Genomic DNA, 21,861 nt, shown 5'->3' with positions numbered 1-21,861 from the left:
GTCGTGACTTGTCCTCTGAATCTGCTGCTCCTCGCTCTCGGTCACGGCTACTCCACGCTCTCGGTCACGGCTGCTGCCTGCTTGTCTCCTTGATCCTTCAAGGTCTGCACAACTCTAACCTTTGCTAATGCTATTACCTGAAGTCCTGAACACATATTTGTAACTAATTCTTTGTTTTCAAATTATTAACACAAGTTGATATATGATATACTTGATGATTGTAATTTATAGTGTGTGTTGCTAAGTGAAGGTGCATGGTGTTGTTATTTATTATGTACAGAAAAAGGGTGGAGTTATCTTAAGAGAATTGAACAATTTTATTGATGAGAAGAAATATCTGAGTTATTGAGCTCACTGTCATTATAAAAAAAAACAGAAGACATATTCTTTGAATTTGTCATTCTGGTGCAGTTGTTAGTGCAGTTTTTAGCACCCAAGTGGTGAATTTGATAATAGATTAATTGCTCATTTTTTATGGATCCATCATGTATTCAATTTTTAAATATACTTGATAATGGTTGATTGTTGGTTAAATACTTGAATTTGATAATGGTTGAGTTTTGAATATACTTCATAATGGTTGAGTTTTGATTATGAGTGCCAGGTCAAGCAGTAAGTTTTTTAAACTTCTAACTTTTCTTTAATCACAAGTATTCATGATCTGCCATACTCTCATTATAGACAGCTTAATCTTGTTATATAAGAAACTTCAGCTTCAAGAATGTAAATATGTTGTTCCATTATTCATCTATATCATTATTTTGCATCTAAATCTTTCTCCTAGGCCATTTGATTAGACATTCATTCATCCTATTCTCAATTATTAAACTAAAGCTTGTTTTTCAATCATATTCTTGTTGAATAGGTCACTTCTCTGGGTTCAACACTTGCTATTAAGCTATTGAGTAACACAAGAATTGAGGATTCAAGCTTTTCACTGATGATCAATTAGAGGAGTTGAGTGAACATATTGATCCCTCAAAAACCTCTCTTCTAGACTACTATCCCCTCCCAAAAACTGGTGAAAGATTTCCTGTGGCAGATCCAAACTTAGCTCCAAGGTACTTAATCCTTTATGATTGTTGTTAGAATACAGAGTCTTTGAAATTTAGTTCCCAATAAATTTAGCTTTGATTGGATGTTGTTTTCATATAATTCAGTTCTAAATTTGTTAGAATCTCACAGTTGGGGATTATTTTTCTTTTAAGATTTTTCCTCCTATTCTGTTTCAGTAAGCATTATAAATTAAAATTTTTCCCTTGCCAAGGTTTAAAATTGAATAATATTAGATGTAATAAGTGTGTAATTATAAATGTTATATGTATGAAATTATAAACATTAAGTTAAATAAGATAACTTTGAGTTATGGTTTATAAATTAAAATTTTGCCCTGGCAAAGGGTCAACTGGTTGTAATTGAGATTTGAGGGTGGTACCAGTTCTTAAGAAAAATAACAGTATTTGACTATACATTGATTGCGGGACAACAATTTATTTCGTTGTTAAAATATGCATTTAAGTTAATGTGCTAAATTGTTCTAACTAGATGAGTATTCAATTTTTAAATATACTTGATAATGGTTGATTGTTGGTTAAATGCTTGAATTTGATAATGGTTGAGTTTTGAATATACTTCATAATGGTTGAGTTTTGATTATGACTGAATACTTGCTGTTTTTTGTATGATTTGCTAATGGTTGAAAAACCTAGTTCATATAAACAATTTATATTTACTTTTATTTCAGGAAATATGAATTCTGAAACTGTGAGTAACCTTGTTACTACTGGAGTTGGTTCTGAGGCTGCTCCGGTCGAGGTTGATGAACCTAGTTCGAAAAGGCTGAGACCAGCAACTTCTGATGTTTGGAATTTTTTCAAAAAGCTCGGTCCAGATAAGGATGGAGTAGAACGTGCTGAGTGTAAAGGATGCAAGAAAGTGTTTAAAGCTGGAGGTAAGCGATATGGCACTTCTACTATAAAACGGCATCTTGATAGTTGTACTCAAATTAAGCATGAAGATATTGGTCAGACTATAGCAGAATTGCAACTTAAAATGGGTCCACTTAAGATTGATTTAGGAGTGGCTAGAGATATGTTTGCTGGGTATGTAGTTGCTGGGGATAAGCCTTTTAATATGGTTGATGATAGGAGATTTAGAAATTGGGTGAAATATATTAGTCCAACTTTGAAACTTCCTTCTAGGAATACGGTTAAAGCTGACATAGTGAAAGTTTACAAGAGAGAAGCTGCGAAACTTAAAAAAATTTTAGTTTCCATTCCAAATAGAATTTGCTTAACATCTGATCTTTGGACTTCCAGTACCAATGAGGGGTTTATATGTTTGACTGCACATTTTGTTGATGAGAACTGAAAATTACAGAGTAAAATTCTCAATTTTTGTCATATGCCTCCTCCTCACACAGGATTTGAATTGTCTTCTAAAATCTTTACGCTTTTGACTGAGTGGAAAGTTGATAAAAAGATTTTTTCCATTACTTCGGATAATGCTTCTTCTAATGATACTTGTGTTGAACACTTGAAAAGTACTTTGGATGTGCATGGTTCATTGTTGTGTGGTGGTGAATTCTTTCATGTTCATTGCTCTGCTCATATTTTAAATCTTATTGTCCAAGATGGAATGAAAATATGTGGTGATGCAGTGTCTAAGATTAGAGAGGGTATTAAGTTTCTGAGAAAATCTGAAAGTCGAATGGTTAAGTTTAAAGAATGTTTTGAAGATATTGAGGGACTTGAGTATACGACTGCATTATGTTTAGATGTTCCTACTAGGTGGAATTCACTTTATGCAATGCTTGCAAGTGCTATTCCTTACAAGAAAGCTTTTGAAATGTATAAAGTAAAAGAAGCTGGGTTTAGGGAGTTTTGTCCTTCATCAGATGAGTGGAGAAGAACTGAAAAGATATGTGATTTCTTGTTACCATTTTACGAAACTACCAAGTTGATGTCTGGAACTTCTTACCCAACATCCAACTTGTATTTTTTACAAGTTTGGCAAATCCAGCTGATTTTAATGAATAGTTTGAAGAATGATGAAGTGCTTATAAGGAACATGGGAGAAAAAATGATGATTAAGTTCAATAAATATTGGGAAGAATACAGTGTTGTTCTTGCATTTGGGGCAGTTCTTGATCCTAGATTTAAACTCAACACTTTGGTTCATTGCTATAATGAGATTGATCCTATTAGTGCTAAAGACAAAGTGGAGCTTGTGAAGAATAAGTTATACAAGCTTTTTGAGGTTTATGACCAAAATTCCTCTACAACTGTAGAGAGTTCTTCCCAACTTTCAAGTAATTTTTCTCAAGCAACATCTTCTGCAATTGGAACTCAGCTTATTAAAATTGTTGGTGTAAGTATTTTTATCTACTTGATTATATGTGTTTTTTATTTTTCATGCTTTTTGATTCATATATTGTTTGTAATGCAAAGGATTTGATGTCCCGTAATCAAGAAGCTGAAGTGAAAAGTGGAAAGAACCAACTGGATATTTATTTGAGTGAGGCAACATTATTTTGCAATGATGCAATCATTGATGTTTTGCAATGGTGGAAAGACAACCATCATCGTTTTCCAACACTATCACTAATGGCACGAGATTTGTTGAGCATTCCTATTACTACCGTGGCTTCAGAATCTGCATTTAGCATGGGTTCTCATGTTTTGAATAAGTATAGAAGTCGTTTGTTGTCAGATAATGTTGAAGCGGTGATTTGCACCAGAAATTGGATACGTGGATATGATTTTGGTATATTATATTTATGACATACATACTTGAGTGATTTTGAACATTATTATGTACTATTTTGCTAATATATTTATTTACTTTTTTCTAGAGGAAGATAAAGATCAGGAAGATATTGCAAAAGGAGAAGGCTATTCTTCAGGAGTTGGTTCCAATGATGTTATTGACTTATATGAAGATGAAGATGAAAATTAAGTGTATTGAATTAAGTTTAATTTGCTTTGAAGACTATTTATAATTATGTTTTTTGACTTTGGATTATATATTTATTTTGTCTATGGGACTATTTATAACTATGACTTGAGTATTTTGGATAATTGGATTATGTTTATTTACTTTGAAGACAATTTATATTTAATATTTGTATTTATATTGATTTAAATAGAAGATATTAGATATGTTCTTCTAAAAAAAAAATAATTAATTAGGCGGGCTTAACCCGATTTATATTGATTTAAATAGAAGATATTTTTTCTTATTAAAAAAAAAAACTAATTAGGCGGGCTTATCCCGCCAGCCCGCCAGCCCGCCATTAGGCGGGGCGGGTTAGGATTTTGGGACCGCCTGAATAGGCGGGGCGGGGCGGGCTTCCGGCGGGGCGGGGCGGGCTTCTCCGCCTGACACCTCTAATGGATAACTAAACCACCTATTACACTTAACGTGGCTAGAATTTTTCATCTGCAACTCTAACCGAGAAACTCTGTCCTCTAACTTTGTCACTTTCTCCTCCATTTTGGCTGCATCCAAAAAATAATTTTGCTTTCAATTCCAACCATAAGGACTGCCATCATTTATTTGCTCCTCTTCAAACAGTGAAACATATTCATCCAACCATTAAAAATATTTGCACCGACCTTGTGCAGTCTGCACAGTAAAAAGAAAAAAACTCAAATTAGTAATGCAGAGATGCCTGCTACAGATCTTGGCATGAATAGCAACATAACTAACTATTTCATACCTTAAAATTTGGGCATCCAAAGAATAGCCTCTTAGGGTTCGACTGTGTTGATGACATGAATAGAATTGCATGAATCCCACAATTGCATTTCGGGGCAACGAATCTTTTCTTCATCCTCACTCCAGCACTACCAACGGAGCTCACAAAAATACTCCTGCTCTCATCGTCTGCGCATCTCTTCCAATCCCACGATCTCTGTTATTGCTCATGGTGGTATCAGTTCTATGCACAAAATAGGGAAGATAGACGACCAGACTCGTCTAATAAACAACCCTAAACTCTCAAAACGCCATCGTTTTTGTTTTTTGGACAAGGACAAAAAAGCCCCTGTCCATTTCATCTTGCCACATAGGATTCCATCTTCCACGTAACAATCTGAGCCATCCGTGTCATACTCTAGCTTTCACACCTCAGCATTTTCCGTCGACTTTCCACCGTAAAAGTGACAGAAGGACCGGGTTGGCAAACAGAGTTCAGGGTCAGGGACCGTAATGGAACGTGTTTTTGGTTAAGGATCGTCTTGACATTTTGAAAAATGGACAGAGACCGGGTTTGTACTTTACTCTTAGATTTTTGTCCTATCAATTTTTTTTATCATCCTTTATATATATTTTTTAAAATAATTTTCTAGATGACTTAACAAAAAATTGGATCAAAGACATGCATTATTTGTTATCTATCCATAAAATGTGTATTTTGTGAGACTAAAATTAATTAAATTATTATTTCATTTTTTTTGTTATTTTACATTATATTGTTACTAATTTAATATGTTTATTTTTTTTTAATTTCTAATACTATTCTAAAACTATTAGGTTGGTTGGACTTCAATAATAATGGTAACCGATCCTGCAAACCTGGAGCACGAACTTATCTTTATTTTTCAAATTATAAAAAACATCCTTCACTCTATGATGTAGTATAACCACCCACTATTTTCCTGTGGTAATAGTTGAAAGATTTAGATATCACTTTATCTATTCTTTTATTTTTTTTAAGATATTTTTACAAAATTATAAATAATGTGAACTTTTAAATTTTTAAATAAATCTAACTATGAATATTAAAGTTTTAATCTTATTAGATGAAATTAGTATAAAAAATGCTATAACATTGTCAAACTATTGTTGTATGTTCAATTATGGTAAAAAAAAAATTTCTTAATGACTTATGCAAAGAGAGGCCATCATCGTAACCAAACCACTTAACAAACAAATTAACAATAAAGTAGGAAGCTTCCACAGCCTTTAACAAAAAAGAAGTTTTTCTTCTGTGTATGAAGAGGAATGATCTCGAAAAATAGAATTTAAATATTAATATTTTAAAAAATTATAAAATCACCCATTTTAAATGATAATTTAATTATAAAATAATTTTATTATAGTTAAGATATTAATTTTAATTAAATTGAAGTAATTTAAAATATATATAGTTAGTAATTAGATTAAAATATTATTTAATTAAAAATTAATATATTATAAAAAATAAATTATATGTTAATTTAAAAAAGATTGAGTAGAATTTATTTGTGTTAATCATTTCCGTGACATAGTTACAGATGTTGGTGAATATGGCCCCATATACACTAGGGACAAAAGAAATTCATTATTGAAACAGGGTACATGTGACTTCTCTTAATACAAAAGAAATTCATTATTGGAATAATTTATTGTCATTATTTTTTTTCTTCTTTTTTTATCATAGATACAGCGTTAGATAAATTTATCTAATAATAAAATATCTCAATCCTAATATTTTTTTTTGTTATTTCTTATGTACTTTTTTTAAATAAAAAAAGTTCAACATAATAAGGTAGAATAAAAAAAGAAACAACAAATTACAAACTCTATAAAAGTATAAATAACTTCAAGTCATTTTTGATATTACTATTAATAATAAAAAAATTCATTATCAAATCACTCGTCAGAATTTACAAAACACCTATTAATAATTTTTACCACACTTAATTTCTAATTGATAAAAATTCTATCATTTTTTTCCGTAATTTCTTATGTAGTTTATTCGAAGAGATATGCTTCTTATTAGACTTCAATTTTTTTAAAGAAAGGTTTGATATCTCATGACTATTTGGAAACTACTGGTATGATGATAATATTTGGTGAGCTAATTGTTGAGTTAAAAAATACAAAAAATTAAAAGTAAAAAAATTTAAAGAGAAAAGCAGATTTTTTTTATTTTTTGTTAGTTTTTTTAGTTATTAATCTAATTCTTTTATCTTAATAATTTAACAATATATTTTTAATTCATATTTTTAAATATTATTAACTAACTATTAATAAAAATAATAAATTTTATTTTTATCTTTTCAAAAGATGTTTGTGACTTTGTGTAAACTTATTAGAAAATAAAGGATCTAATAACAACATTTGGTGACAGAGAAAGAATGAGTTGGCATGCCAAAAAACTAACATTAGAAAAGGGAGAAAAAAAATTGGAATAAAAACGTTTTTAAAAATAATAATTAAAAATTCTAGAAACAAAAAAGCTTATATCTTTAAAATATTCAATCAATTATATTTTTATATTTTAATTTTATTTTTATTAAAAATAAAAATAAAAAGCTCAAATCATTCATCGCCTTAATTTGTAAAGTATTTTCACTTTGATTTTGATTTGATATAAGTGATAAAAAAGTATAACAGTAAGAAATTTACCTTAATTTTTATTTATGGCTTACATGTTATAAAAAATAACTTTACATCAGCTTTTGCATTATAAATAATAAATAAGAACTTAAAGCATAACTCTTTTTCATCAAGACGAACTAATTTTAGTTCCTATTGTGGTCCTACTTAATTAATTAATTAAAATACTTAAAATTAATATAATTATTTTTTTCAATCATATTATTTAAATTTATAAATTTAAAAATATTTTACTATTAAAAGATATTAATATTAAAAAAATTCATATGTAACAATAATACATAATATATAATTCGGGATTACACTAATTTATAAAATTACTTAATACAAAGAAAATCATAATTAAGCTCTATATATGTTCAATCAAGTCTTCTTTCAATTGTCTATGCTGCTGTCTATTTCGAAGTTGGGTATTTCTTTGGAGAAATTGATGGTATGATGCAAAATCTTCCTCTCCCAACTGAGGTTGTGATAAGACATTTTCGACATCGTCATACTCTAAGCCTTGAGCAAAATTTCCTGCATCCTCAACAATCATATTATGTAATATAATACAAGCTCTCATTATGTTGGCAAGTTTCTTCTTTTCCTAAAAGCAAGCTGAACCACGTATAATTGCAAAGCATGCTTGCAACACTCCAAATGCTCGCTCCACATCTTTTCTTTGTCCTTCTTGATATTGTGCAAATAACTTGCGTTTCTCACCTTGTGGTTTTGAGATTGATTTAACAAATGTGGCCCATTCAGGATAAATACAATTTGCTAAATTGTATCTCATAGTATAATTATTATCGTTAATAGTATAATTTACCTCCGGAGCACAGTCATTTAGAATATCATCGAACACTGGAGAACGATCTAACACATTGATATCGTTATTTGAATCAAAAACTCCAAAGAACGCATGTCATATCCAAAGGTCTGAAGATGCTATAACCTCAAGTACTATAACTACTCATGTATATACCTTTCCATGTCTTTGGACAAAATTTTTCATTGTCAATGCATGCAGTCAATGCTACCCAACATGCCAGGAAAGCCGCAACCCTCCGCCATTTGTAGCAGGCGTCGTACACCATTTGGATTTGGTTTTCGCAAGTATTCATCTTCGAACATCGAAATAACACATTTAACAAATTTTTCCAAGCATTCAATTGTAGTGCTCTCGCCTATGTGCACATAATCATCAACAGCATCAGCTGTTACGCCATATGCTAACATCCGTATCGCAGCGGTGCATTTTTAATTTCGTAAACTTGAAAGAAGATGAAGAAGAGCAGAAGAAAGTGTGAGAATAGAAGTGTATGTAAGTGGTATATATATAGTAATAAGATATTAATTTATTAATAATAACGGTAATATAATAACAGCTAGTTTTGCAACGGCTAATTTTAATGATGTGATTAGCATTTTAAATTTAAAAAATAAAAATAACCAACCTAACCAAAAATTATTTTGTAAGATGTAAAAATTAAATTTATTTTTTAATGTAAGTAAATTTAATTAATTATACTTTAATATAATAATATAAATAATATTCAATATTAATTATGACATAAATAATTAATATAAATCATTAATTAAATAAAAATTTAATTATTTAATATAATTATTTAATTATTTTAGATTTTATATAATTATTTATTTTTATAATAACTTGCCAAGTGACAAGTTATTGTTGGTTAATATGAGTCCCTCTGAATGGAGATTCTCTCTTCTTAAACTATGTGGAGATGCTCTAAGAAAACAATTATTTTAGTGTATAATGTGTACCATATGAATAAAAAGAAAGTCAAAATTATATAATAATTAATTTAATTAATTTTTAATAATTATTCTTTTTGAATTCAAACAAAAATTAGGATTTGCATTTAAACTCATTCACACTACGATTTTTTCTAATCTCACCAAAATCTATAATACACGTCCAAAACTCGCCGTCATCTTCTCCGGTACTCACCTCGCGCTGCTGCACTCCCCACAGGCCATACCGATGCCACCGCAGCCTCATGCCGACACCGCCTCCACCTCTACCAGTCAGCCCAACTTGCTTCGTCCTTTGGCGCTCAGTCCAATGCTACTGTCGCTATTTTTGCGCCACTCTTTCCTGATCGCCTTGCTACGGTTTTGTGCAACCCTCTCGTGGAGTTGCTGCTACATCGTGGAGATGATGGTGATCATACGAGCCATTTTTGATGGTCTTGAAGACCAAATTTGTTAAGAGATTTGATGGCAACAGGGATCCTCATTTCAAATTTTGTTGAAGTCATAGCATCATCTCTACTAAGCCAATCTTTGAAGACACTTCTAAATTCTCCCTCACCAAGAAAATGCTTTCTCTTTAAATTCTTTGTTGCCAACTTAAGGTGTTTGTATGTGAAATTTTTTGGATTGACCACCCTTTCTTCGTCAATTACTTCTATCGGAGTATATGGTGGATCCACCAGGCCCATGATATGGGACCAATAATTTTCTCCTCCATTCTCAGATTACTCTTGAATTATATTAATTCAATGGCCAGTTTAGGATGATAATTTTAATAGGTATGCAGATAGTTATTTTAATTATTATGTGAATGATTATTTTGATTGAATTGAGTTTAGTTATATATAATTAAAATATGTTGGATGTCCAATTTATTAGGTATGTTGTATGCGGATGATTATTTTTATCCTTAAATAGATAGTTATTTTTACTATGGGTGCGTGATGCCAGTGGCGACTTGTGGAAAGCCAAGCAGCGACGGTGAAATAGGATGATTATTGATTAAAGTAGGGGTAATAGCCGATTGGGAAAGAAGAGGATATTGGAGTGAAATGTTTCAATAAATTAGAGTTTGGGATAGTTATTTTTCAATAAATCAGTGAATTTTTTTATTTAGATAATTTATGGAGTATTTTTATTTTTTATATGTATTTGGGCTAAATCTCTAGCCCATTATACACATTGTCAAGATTTTTTATTATCTCCCTAGCAAAGTTTATAAGTGATATATCAGTTTGCCCGATAACACTAAAGCAATGAAATTTGAGAAATAACAGTACCACTTTTTTTTTCTTTGATAGTTGGGCATAAATTCTATAAAACAAAAAAAAAAAAAGAAATGAAGTAATTCTAATGAAATTTGCATGAAAATTTTAAAAAATATACGAGGAAATAGAAAAAAAAAGACATCCCAGCTAAAGTTTATGTTCTTGTCATCCTAATTTATCTGTACTAGCTTTTCGAAACTCATTATAGATGTTCTAATTACTAGTTTATTACCACGTTTTTTAATAGCCAAAACTAACGCTCTATAAGAGTGTAACTCAATAGTTTTTTGAAGACAGAAATTTATTGTTACTTTAGAATCTACTTCTATGCAAATATTTATATATCAACGATCCAAAGTCAAGTTTGAACCCAACAGAATACTCCCAAACTCTGCTAGAGTCACCGTATAGCTACCTAGATTCGCACTATAACAAGCCAAGCAGTGGCAGAGCTTTGTATGGGCAATGGGGGGCATGGTCCTTCCAAAATGTTTGTAAAAATATTAGTAATTCTACTTTAAAAGAATAAAATTAGCTTATTTGGTTAAATCGATATACTTTCAATTTATGTATCTGAGTTCGATGCCCATTTTCACCATTTTTTTTAATTTTTTATCCTATTCTATTTAACAATAACAAATAACATATCTTTAAATCAACAACAAGTAGCATATCTTTAAATCAACGTTATAAATTAAATATTATTATAGAATTAAGACTAAATTATATTTGACTTCTCATATATTTTCATGTATTATTTTTTTTAAATAATAAAAATTATAATATAACTAGTAGTAATATCAGTTATTAATAAAAAGTTATTATTTTATTTTTAAATCAACTTTACAAATTTAATGCTATTATAGTATCAATACTATTTACATTAATAAATTTTGATATTTTTATTTTATTAGAAATTTAAGACTTTATTTTGTTGTATTATATTATTTGATTTGTAATAAAAATAATAACAAAAATAATTAATTTTGAGACTTTTGAGAGATAAATATTATTAAAAATAAAATTGATCTTTTAAAATATTAAAAAATAATTTATAAGTTATAATTAATTTTATATCATTTAAATAAAAAATTAATTTTTTTTTTAAAAATCAGTTTTTAGAATAAAAAAAATTGATTTTCTAAATAAAAATAGGTTTTTATGTGAAAAACTAATTTTTTTTCTTGTAAAAACTGATTCTTTTTTAAAATTAATTTTTTATTTAAATTCAATTTGGCTTATTAACCTAAATAAATTTTTTTACTATTCAAAATCAAAATTATTTTTTTGTTAATTAATCTTAACCATATGTAATATGTAATTTTACATATTAATAATAAATTTAAAAATAAAATAATTATATTTATAAATTTTATTTTAATATAAATACTATTATATAATTTTTTATTAAGATTTCTGGCACCTCCAAAAAATTTTTTGAAGCTCCGCCACTGAAGTCAAGAACTTACTTTCATGGGTTCTTAATATACCTCTGCAAACCACCTAATCGTCCTTTATAATAGAGTTATCGAAATTCAGCATAATGAAAGGAGAGTTTGGAAAGATCCAACATATTTGGTTTTCAGCAAAGCACCCAATTCTTTTTTCTATTCGGGCTATCTTCTCATGCACTATGTTATACTCTTTAGCTAAGTGCATCACCAAATCATGGATCTTATCTTTGGACTTCATCTACTAGGTTCCTTCTCAAAATATATGTTTGTTACAACAATACCAAGAGAGCATAGGATACTAGTTAACAATAAGGATCAAAGAACACCTTTATAATGGGATTAAGATGATAAATTCTTTAACAACCAAGAAAAGAATGGTTAACTAAAGAACGTATCAAAACTCAATAAAACATCTATGTTCTTCCACGTATTATTTGCGACTTTGCAGTTACGAAAGATATGGAACAAAAACTCTCAAAAACTACAAACTGGACAAGTATTTTTTTGGGTCATGTACCTACGAGATCGAATTTCATTTATCAAAAAGGTTTTATTAACAACCTAACCAAAGAAAGATGCAAAGCCTTTGGAGGCTTCAACTTTCTAAATTTTTAATAATAAATCAACTTTAAAATTCTCATGGGCATTTAGGTAAAGGAAATCCACTGATTTAATGCTAAATTTACCATTGAAATTAAAAAGCTGCGCTACCTATTCATCACCTAAGTTTGCTTCTAAAGCCTTCAAGGATGAAAAAATAAAGATCCAATCCTCCTAAAATCTCTTCAATTTTACCTAAATTTCAATTGTCATTATTTTAAAGATATTTTAAAAATAAAAAATATTATTTATATACTAAAATTAACTACCATGTATTGTATATTTTAATTTTTATTGTTTATTTTATATTCTAATATATATTCTACTTTGATGATTAATTTTAGTGTACACCTAATATGATTAATTACAAATATAGATATGGCTACGCAAGAAATGACAAGAGCATTGACCCACAACTTTTACGTTTAAAATGAATTGTGGGTGGATGTTACAATACTCCCTTCATGTTTGGAGTTTTGAAACTCCTTTATATTATTAATATTGTAATGTGTGTTGGCACAATTTTTTAATAGGTATTCTATTAATAGAGCTTTTATTATATATTGAAAACATCATTAAATAATTAATGCCAAAATATTTTTTTAAAAAATTAATATTTAAAAAATTAACACTAACATAAAATTATACTTTTAAATAAAAACCATAAAATAATTATAAAATATTAATAGAATACGTTGCTTAATAAAACACTAATTAAAAAAACGTTGCTTATAAATTATTTTTATAAATTAATAATTTAATCTCCCATCTTTACTTATTAAGAAACATTTTTTTTTAATTATTGTTTTATTAGTGTTAATTTGTTTATTGAAATAAAATAAAAAAATTATTGTTTCCATAACAATTTTTTTATTTTAATCTTTTAAGATTTATTTTATTTTAAAATTTCATAAACTCATTACAGTCATACTGGTATACTTTTATTTTTATTAATCTAATTTTATTCACATAATTTAAAATTTTAAATTATAAAATCTTTAAATTAAAATTTAAATAAATATAATTTAATTAATAACTTAATTTAATTTAATAAAAATAAACGTATTCATATTATTATATTTATATGATTAATTATATTTATTCGATTTAAAAAAATAACTATTTAAAATCGTTAATTATAAATTAAAAACTTAATATACTCATATTATTTTTAATACGATTATGTTTACAATACTTCCTAATAGTTTGCTAAATCAACCATGTATAAAGTTTTTAATTATTTAATGAATCAATACTCTATATATTTTTATTTTTAAATTAGTCTTTTGCAGTTAAAATTTCCATTATTTTCTTTATATTTATTTTACCGCTTCTGCTTTAAATATTAAAATCTTTTATATTTATTTTATCCCATAGCTCTCTTTCTCAAATCTCACTTTTAACCAAATCTATCACTATCGTTTACTATCGTGACCGGTGTCTCATTCAACGTTACATCTCCTTCATTATTTTCTATTATTCTATTCGGATATGTTTTTAAACTATCTTCAATTTTTGTCCCTATTTTAATTGTTCTGGTATTCTTTTTTTGTTCCTATTTTAGTATTTTAAATTAAAATTTAAAATTTTACTTTCTAAATCATTTAGTAATTTAATCCTAAAAGAACATCTTAATATTTAAACTTTTTTTTGGTAACTATCTTAATATTTAAACTTAATACTAAATAATATATTTGATTCTATTAATTAAATTCAAATTCACATTTTCGTGTTGTTTCTTTTATTTACCAAAGATAAAAAATTCAAATTCAAATTTTTATTTTTTAATTTAATAAAACAATTTTAACTATTTAAAGAGTATTTTTATCATTTAAAATTATATGAAAAGTACATTTTAGTCTTTTAAAATCAAATTTAAATTTTAACATTATAAATTTATTAAAGAGTAAAGTACTATTTTTGTCCCCAACATTTGGGATAAGTCTCAAAGTTATCCCTAATGTTTAAATCGTCTTATTTAAGTCTCTAACATTTTAAAATTGGCTCCATGTTGTCTTACCATTAGGGATCTGTTAACAGAATTGACGACGAGACAAAATTGAGACTATTTTAAAATGTTGGGGACGTAAATAGGACGAAAACGTTGGGACAAATCCCTAATAACAGGACAACATTGAGTCAATTTTAAAATGTTAGGTAGCGTTTGGTGGAGAGACAGAGACGGAAAGACTGAAACTGAGAGACAGAGACTAAGAGACAGAGATTGAAATAAATCTCAGTATTCTGTTTGGTGCAAAATGGAAGACAGAAATTGAAACAAGAATGAAACTCTAATTTAATTTGTACAAAGGATAAAATTAGAATTAATTAATTGAAATGAGGATATTTTAGGTATAAAATGTTATTAAAGTTTCAGTCTCCATCTCTAAAAATTTTAGTCCGCTGTGTCCCTACTTTTTGGAGGTACTGTAATTTTAGGGACAGAGACAGAAATTTTAGTACCAGTCTCTAAATCAACAAACATGATACTGAGTCTCTGTCTCTCAGTCTCTGTCTCAATACCTCAAAACAAACGTTACCTTATGGACTTAAATAAGACGATTTAAATGTTAGGAACAATTTTAGGACTTACCCCAAACGTTGAGGACAAAAATAATACTTTACTCTTTATTAAATGATATCATTCCAAATTAGAATTTGATTTTTAAATAAAAGAAAAAAATACAAATAAAAAAATGAATGATAATTAAAGTGAGATTAGGGTTAGATAAAAATTATATAATTTGTTGTTAGATTGGTTGTTTGAGCTTGTAAGTCGGTGTTAATTTTTATAAGGACATTTTTGTCTTTATAAAATTATCTATAAGAGTATTTGATAAATTAAAATTTAAAATTTTATTTTCTAATTCATTTAAACAAATTTAATCCTAAAATAATTTTTATTGTTTAAATTTATAGTTTTTGATGCATGTAAACAACGTCAATACCAAAGAGATATTTTTGTCTTTTTATTAATATTTAAATAAATATTTTATAATTTTTAAATTAATTTTTAAAAAATATAATTTTATTTTTTTAAATTTAAATATAATTTTTTTATTCTTTTTAAAATTAAATTAAATTTTTAATTCAAATTAAATAACTTTAATTTTAAAAAACTTTAGTCTTTTAAAATTAATACGAAAATATATGTTTGACTTCAGTTTTTTAAATCATCTCAATTTGTCCCGCCGCCAATTCTATTAACAGATCCCTAACGGCAGGACAATATTGAGCCAATTTTAAAACTTTAGGGACTTAAATAGGACGATTGAAACGTTAGAGACAACTTTAGAACTTATCCCAAATGTTGGGGACAAAGACAATACTTTACTCTAAAATTTATTTTAAACATGATATTTTAATTTTTTCATATTAAATTCAAATTTTAAAATTTAAATATATTTAAACAAAATTAATATTAAAAATATATTTTTGTTTTTTTAATTAAATTTTAAATGAATATTTTAAAAGTTTAAACTAAATCTTCAACAGGATAATTTTATCTTTTTTACATTCAAACATATATTTTTTTATTTTTTAAAAATAAAACAACTCTAATCTTGCCAATGAATTATAGTTCAAATGGCATAATTTCTCCATATTCATATAATAGGTTGCGGATTCGAGTCTCTTTATCTTTGAAAAAAAACAACTCTAATCCTAAAAAAATATTTTCCTTTTTGCAATTAATTAAAACATATTATACTTTTTTTAAAATTCACTATAAAGAAGTATTTTGTCTTTTTAAAGTTTTTAAACTTTTTTGTTAAAAAGTTTTTAATTTTTATTTCTATTATAATGTAATGATCCAATAGCAATTTAAAAATAAAAAAAAAATCTAAAACAAACCCAAGTAAAAACCAAAAAATAACATTAGCCCAAACATTATTTAAACGGTTACAAAAAAAAAAAAACATTATTTATCGTAACTTATTCCTAACTTTCTAAGAGGAGTTTTAAAACTATTTATAATTGAAGGAATAATTGTTCAAGGATGTCCTCAACAAAACTATTTTGAACTACGTCTCAACAAAATGTCAAAAACTGATGCTCACTTAACAAAATAGCAGATGGTATGTTTGCGAGACAAATTGAGAGAATGGAATCTTTAGTTTTCCATCGCTTTCTCTAAATCTCAACTCATAAATACCGTAGTTCGTAAAATGTTTTTACATTTCTGAAAATTTTACATTGAGAAGATCATTTTAATGTGATATCTCTATTGTAAAATTTTCAATAATATAAAAATATTGTGTGAACTATATGCTCTCTAGAAATAATACCCTCCACAGGGAGATTGATTGTGGTGATGCAGACTTATATATCATGTATGCTCTATCCAATCACCAACAAAGTACCACGAAATAAATAACCAAAATCCATAAGAGGAAGCCAAGGTTAGTATCAAACTTCTGCAGGCATTGCGAAATGTTGCCGAGGCATCTTCGATGATAACATTTCTTTCATTGTATTTGTACCCAGAAACCTGACCTTTCCTGGTCCCTCCTCATATTGCATTTGCATGAAGTCATTCTTTTGGCCTTGGCCTAAGAAGCCCGTTTGTGAAACAGTAGCAGCCACCTGTGATCCTGTCAAGTTTGCGGCATTATCGGTTACTTTGGCACCTCCATGGTTCTCAAGGCCACTCTTGATCCATGCCATGTTATTTAGGTCTGTAGCTATGGAAATCAGTTCATGACTTAAGAAAGGGGGAGAATCCAAATAGTCAACAAACTCGGGACCTAATAGCGAAGAACCATGAGAATGGCTTCCCCCTGATTCTGGTGCACAGCATCCATGACCACATTGCAATGGAACCATTGGTTCACATTCAATACCATCAAATAATTTGCAGGCTCCTTCAACTGCTTTGGGCAGTTGGATCAAAGGGCTTTGCAATGGCAGAATCTTTGAACTTGATAATCCATTTGTTGGCCTGCTTGTAGGATTATAAACACTAAATGCACTAATACGTGCTACTGGTCGATGAAGGGTAGGATTTTGCTCCACTTCGGAAACATCATTTCTTGTAGTTGGAGGTTTATCTTCGTGCTGTTTAATCTCAGTATTCATAACGACATTTCTAACTTGTGTAGGATATGAATTCATATCCCCAACTGACAGGGTTTCTTCAGAGGATGCCTTTGTTTTCTCAATGCTACCATCTTCCATCGCCTCAACACGTGGAGGGACATATCTTCCCTGTTCCATACACCTGCGCTTTAGGGTAGAGTTCCAGTGGTTCTTGATCGCATTATCTGTTCTACCTGGAAGAAGCCTTGCAATAGCTGCCCACTTGTTTCCATGGATTGCATGGGCTGATACGATAATGCAATCTTCTTCCTCTGCAGAAATTAACTTTAGTTAGACTTTGATAATGGATAGGCGAATTATTCAATGCGGGTGGCTAATATCTTCTTCACTGAGATATGCATAAAAATAACAATCCAATGTCTGAGATCAACTTTCATGAAGTAGATTGGAAAGAAACTAAAGATTTTAGCATCTTCTCATTCAACTCGAGCAAATATAAAGCACACCAGACTACAGACCAGGAATCTTATACATTCATAATGTTATTCATGTTTCATTTAAATTCTGAACTAATTTCTTAACCAAGCATTTTTTAACCAAGCATCGATTCTCTCACACCCCAAACTATGGTTTATGTTTCCCTCTTAACATCTAAGATGTGAACTAATTTCTATTTTTGCTCCTGTTCAGCTTTTCTCTTACTCACACACTTCCTTCATTCCCGAGACTAGACATATGGAGCATGAAGTTATCTTAGTCAAATACTGAATCAATGTGAAACTTAAATAGATGACTACATGACATATTTTAGAACTGGTGTCTGATACAAATTATAATAAAGAATAACTGGATGGTGTTCATACTTAAAAGTGACACACACAAGGATACCAAGGATTTACGAACCTATCCCCTAAGAAAATCAACAGCAATGAAATGAGTGGTAACTGCAACAATAAGTTAGAAAGATCAGTTCATCAACTAATTATTGTGTTCATGATCAAATAAAGACTCAACATATTAAATGATTATTTAGCATGTTAACAACTAATAATCACATAACGACCCTTTAGAAAAACTGCTAGTTTTTCCAATATATTCATTCAATGAGAATTCTATATGCTCTGGAAAAAAGAGAAGGTTGTTGCTTTATGGGCTGTGTTCAGTTGATGTGCTAGTAGTAGAAGTGGCTAGTTGCAAGCTCGACAACACAAAAGCATGTCTAATTTCACAAATAAACTTTAGTTATACTTTGCCAATTACCACCAGTTATTTGGTAGCTTTCTTGTTTCACCATATAATAATTGTGTAGTGAGAAGACTTGGTGTAACTGCATTGGTTATAAAAAATTTCAAATAAATTATCAATTAGCAGGTTGATGGTCAAAGAAACACCAGAAATGAAAGTAGCGATTAATTAGCTCCCAAAAAAACAAATTCTGGGTACACTACATATATACTTCACATGGAAAATCCAGAACAAAAAAATTTGTTCCACTCTAATAAAATATCCACTAATGCATATCAGTGAATCACAAACAGAGTCAGTTTAATTACTTTCATAGATAAAACAGGATATGCATATCTCCATCCACTCTAGCACATCGTGTTTCTGTGTTTAAAAAATAGCATGGTTTTTTAGCAAGCAGGATTCAAATAGTATGATCTTTCATTTTTTATTTTTCCCATTTCAAATGCCAATAGTCTTAGGCATTTAGTAAAACTTTTACTTTTCAAAAGTAGCTTATAAAAGCTAACATTTAAAAGATAGCTTCATAAAAGTTATAGCATTTATGTTTGATAAATCAAATTAAAAATAGTTTTCAATAAGCACAAGCAACAACAAGTGCATTTGGTAAAATAGTGACTTAAAAGTACCATACTAGACATAAAAATAAGAATTAAATTTGAAAATTAATTAATATATGAAGTTATATTAGACTTTTAAATTTTAATAAGCACAAACCATTATTGAAAAGCTCCACCTTAAGTGCTTTCAAAAACACTCCTATCTTTTTAAAAACTGTAAGCACAAGCATATGGTTGGTAAATACAAAATGAGGAGCCTCTTTAAAAAGTTTTTTCAAATCTAGCCTTAATAAGTCAAACTGTTATCTTTTCATGAATCAACACTCAACTTTAGTCAAAACAGTCTCTCTGAACTAGAACTTGATGCTATGATCATTCATTAACAAGTCACACAAAATACCATAAAAGCCATAAACATTGCTTCAATGGATGAATAAATGAGCACAATAAAAATAAAACAATCGAATGCAGCAGATTCTGCTCCAACCAATTCAGCCTAAAATGAACAATCAAAGGCATTATATGTGCAACAATAATAGTTATTTGTAAGCATTCAACCCCAAACACACCACACAAAAAAAAAGTAACTACAGTACAGTTAAAATAATATAACCTAATTCTACATACATCCAATCTGAAAGACAGCGGCAATGGAAATTACCAGTGAAAGGCTTGCGTTTAACACAAGGATCCAGTTGGTTACACCATCGGAGCCGGCATGACTTCCCTGACCTGCCTGGAACTCCCCGCGCGATCATGCTCCAATTCCTCGCTCCGAACTGCGCCACCAATCGGCTCAGTACCGCATCCTCTTCCGGAGACCACGGTCCCTTTACTTTTCCCGCGGCAGCACCACCACCACTATTGCCGTCACCAACTACAGTCACCTCCGCATCGCGTCCCGCTGGCTCCGTCTCGGCCGTACCTCCTCCTCCAACGAGCTCTTGCGGAAGAGAGACGCCATTGCCGGCGATTGGTTCAACGGATGCTCGGTCTTCTTCTTCGGTCATTGGCGGTTGTTGGTTTACTTTGGTGAGTGTGTCAGTTTTTCAGTTTTTCTCTCTCTAAAAAGTTTCTCTCTCTACAAACTAACTGCAATCCCCTCTCTCTCTCTCTAATCTCTATACACACGCGCATAATGTTTCGCCCTTTTTTCTACCTTCATTGCTTAAAATTACTGGTTTGTCCCCTTGGCGTCAACGACAAAACGACGCAGTTTTGGGGAATTGGTGACGTTTCTGCAGCGCTAGTTCCCGTTTTGGTTGACTGGAGTGTCTTGACTCGTGACACATCATCGTAAAGTTACCTATAACCGCCTTCGGGATTGAATTTTTTTTGCCAGGAGGGATTGAATATTTAAAAATTGAAACCCTTTCCATATTCAACTATTCAGAGCCGAGCTTTTTTCCTCAATTGGGCTCATAAATTTAAAAAACTTTTCAAGCCTATTCATTTGAGCTTAGTAATTTTCATCATAGGAACAAAAGCCCAAATATCGAAGGCAAAAACAAAAAAAACCGTAGGCTTGGCCTACTCAACATTCAGCAACCCGAAGTCTAGTCTATATTTCCAAACAAATACAAAAATTGTATTGACCAACAACAAACCCTTATGGATAAATTACAGTTTAGCAAAAAACTTAATTATTCCAACAAAAACTGCTTTTAAGTGCCACTTATTGCCAATTCCATGCTATAAAATAAACAAAAGTGGACGTGTTCTAAAAAGATGCATAACATTCACAGCTATTATTGCATTATTATTTAAAACTTAGTTTTTTTTAAAAAGAAATAAAAATAATTATCTCTTCTTCGTGACTTCTCATTCAACTAACTAAAGATCCCAACTATGCTTATTAAATATACTAAAAAGGACATTTATTGCAGGTCCAGAAACTCTTTAATTATTTAATTCCATTCAAGCATATTGTTCTTCTTCTCAAAGTTAAAGGGTTTTCCTCAATTCGCATATGGTTTATGAGATAAGATGGGGCTTTAGGATTAGCATCTGTTCCTTTCATGAAATGCATGTTGGGGATAGATGCACAATATAAGAATATATCTATTCATCAACTTTCTATATGTGTAGATATAGTGTGGCGGCTAGCAGCTTGTGACAAGTGTGTGAGTTGAGAAGCAGATGTGACATATTATAGTGTTGGTTTCCTTCCATATTTGAGGTTGCTGACATCAAGTGACATGAAAATATTGTTGGCTTCTGTAATTACATTAACGATAGTTTTTTTTTTTTTTACATAACATTAACGGTAGGTTTTTTTTTTGGTATTAGACATTAACAGTAATTAATTAGTATGAGATGGAGCTGAGTCTAGTTTGGTTGGGATTTTTTTTTTTAATTTTTGGAATGACTAGGAAAAATTAGTAGGATTCAATTTGCTGGGCTGTATGGTAGTGAAAGATTGGAATAAAGAAACATGGCAAGTTTATTAACGAACTGAACATTGGTGAATTTAGTAAGCAAATTAGATGATACAATAATAATGATAAAAATAAATTTATTTTGATCATTTAAGTCTGCTGATAAACT

General features: G+C 29.4%; 4 protein-coding genes across 4 annotated transcripts; 2 read left to right on the top strand and 2 right to left on the bottom strand.

Moving 5' to 3' along the window:
- Positions 1 to 1,749: 1,749 nt before the first annotated feature.
- Positions 1,750 to 2,370, top strand: LOC130939458 (zinc finger BED domain-containing protein RICESLEEPER 3-like). The gene has a single exon (XM_057867561.1). It carries the CDS (start codon positions 1,750 to 1,752, stop codon positions 2,368 to 2,370), a length of 621 nt encoding a protein of 206 aa, XP_057723544.1.
- A 33-nt stretch (positions 2,371 to 2,403) lies between these two features.
- Positions 2,404 to 3,957, top strand: LOC130939457 (zinc finger BED domain-containing protein RICESLEEPER 2-like). Its single transcript, XM_057867560.1, has 3 exons — positions 2,404 to 3,369; positions 3,450 to 3,765; positions 3,854 to 3,957. The coding sequence occupies exons 1-3, from the start codon at positions 2,404 to 2,406 to the stop codon at positions 3,955 to 3,957; spliced, it is 1,386 nt and encodes a 461-aa protein (XP_057723543.1).
- A 4,018-nt stretch (positions 3,958 to 7,975) lies between these two features.
- Positions 7,976 to 8,607, bottom strand: LOC130939456 (uncharacterized). The gene is made up of 2 exons (XM_057867559.1): positions 8,409 to 8,607; positions 7,976 to 8,244 (listed from the first exon to the last, which is right to left on the bottom strand). The coding sequence occupies exons 1-2, from the start codon at positions 8,605 to 8,607 to the stop codon at positions 7,976 to 7,978; spliced, it is 468 nt and encodes a 155-aa protein (XP_057723542.1).
- A 7,809-nt stretch (positions 8,608 to 16,416) lies between these two features.
- On the bottom strand, positions 16,417 to 20,440 carry LOC130940688 (transcription factor MYB1-like). The gene is made up of 2 exons (XM_057868902.1): positions 19,976 to 20,440; positions 16,417 to 17,820 (listed from the first exon to the last, which is right to left on the bottom strand). The coding sequence occupies exons 1-2, from the start codon at positions 20,322 to 20,324 to the stop codon at positions 16,880 to 16,882; spliced, it is 1,290 nt and encodes a 429-aa protein (XP_057724885.1). The 5' UTR covers positions 20,325 to 20,440; the 3' UTR covers positions 16,417 to 16,879.
- Positions 20,441 to 21,861: the final 1,421 nt, after the last annotated feature.

This window comes from Arachis stenosperma, chromosome 7 (genome assembly GCF_014773155.1).
Source record: "Arachis stenosperma cultivar V10309 chromosome 7, arast.V10309.gnm1.PFL2, whole genome shotgun sequence".
Classification (NCBI taxonomy): Eukaryota; Viridiplantae; Streptophyta; class Magnoliopsida; order Fabales; family Fabaceae; genus Arachis; species Arachis stenosperma.
Note: the sequence above shows the minus strand (reverse complement) of the source record. Positions and strands in the feature narration are given on the sequence as shown.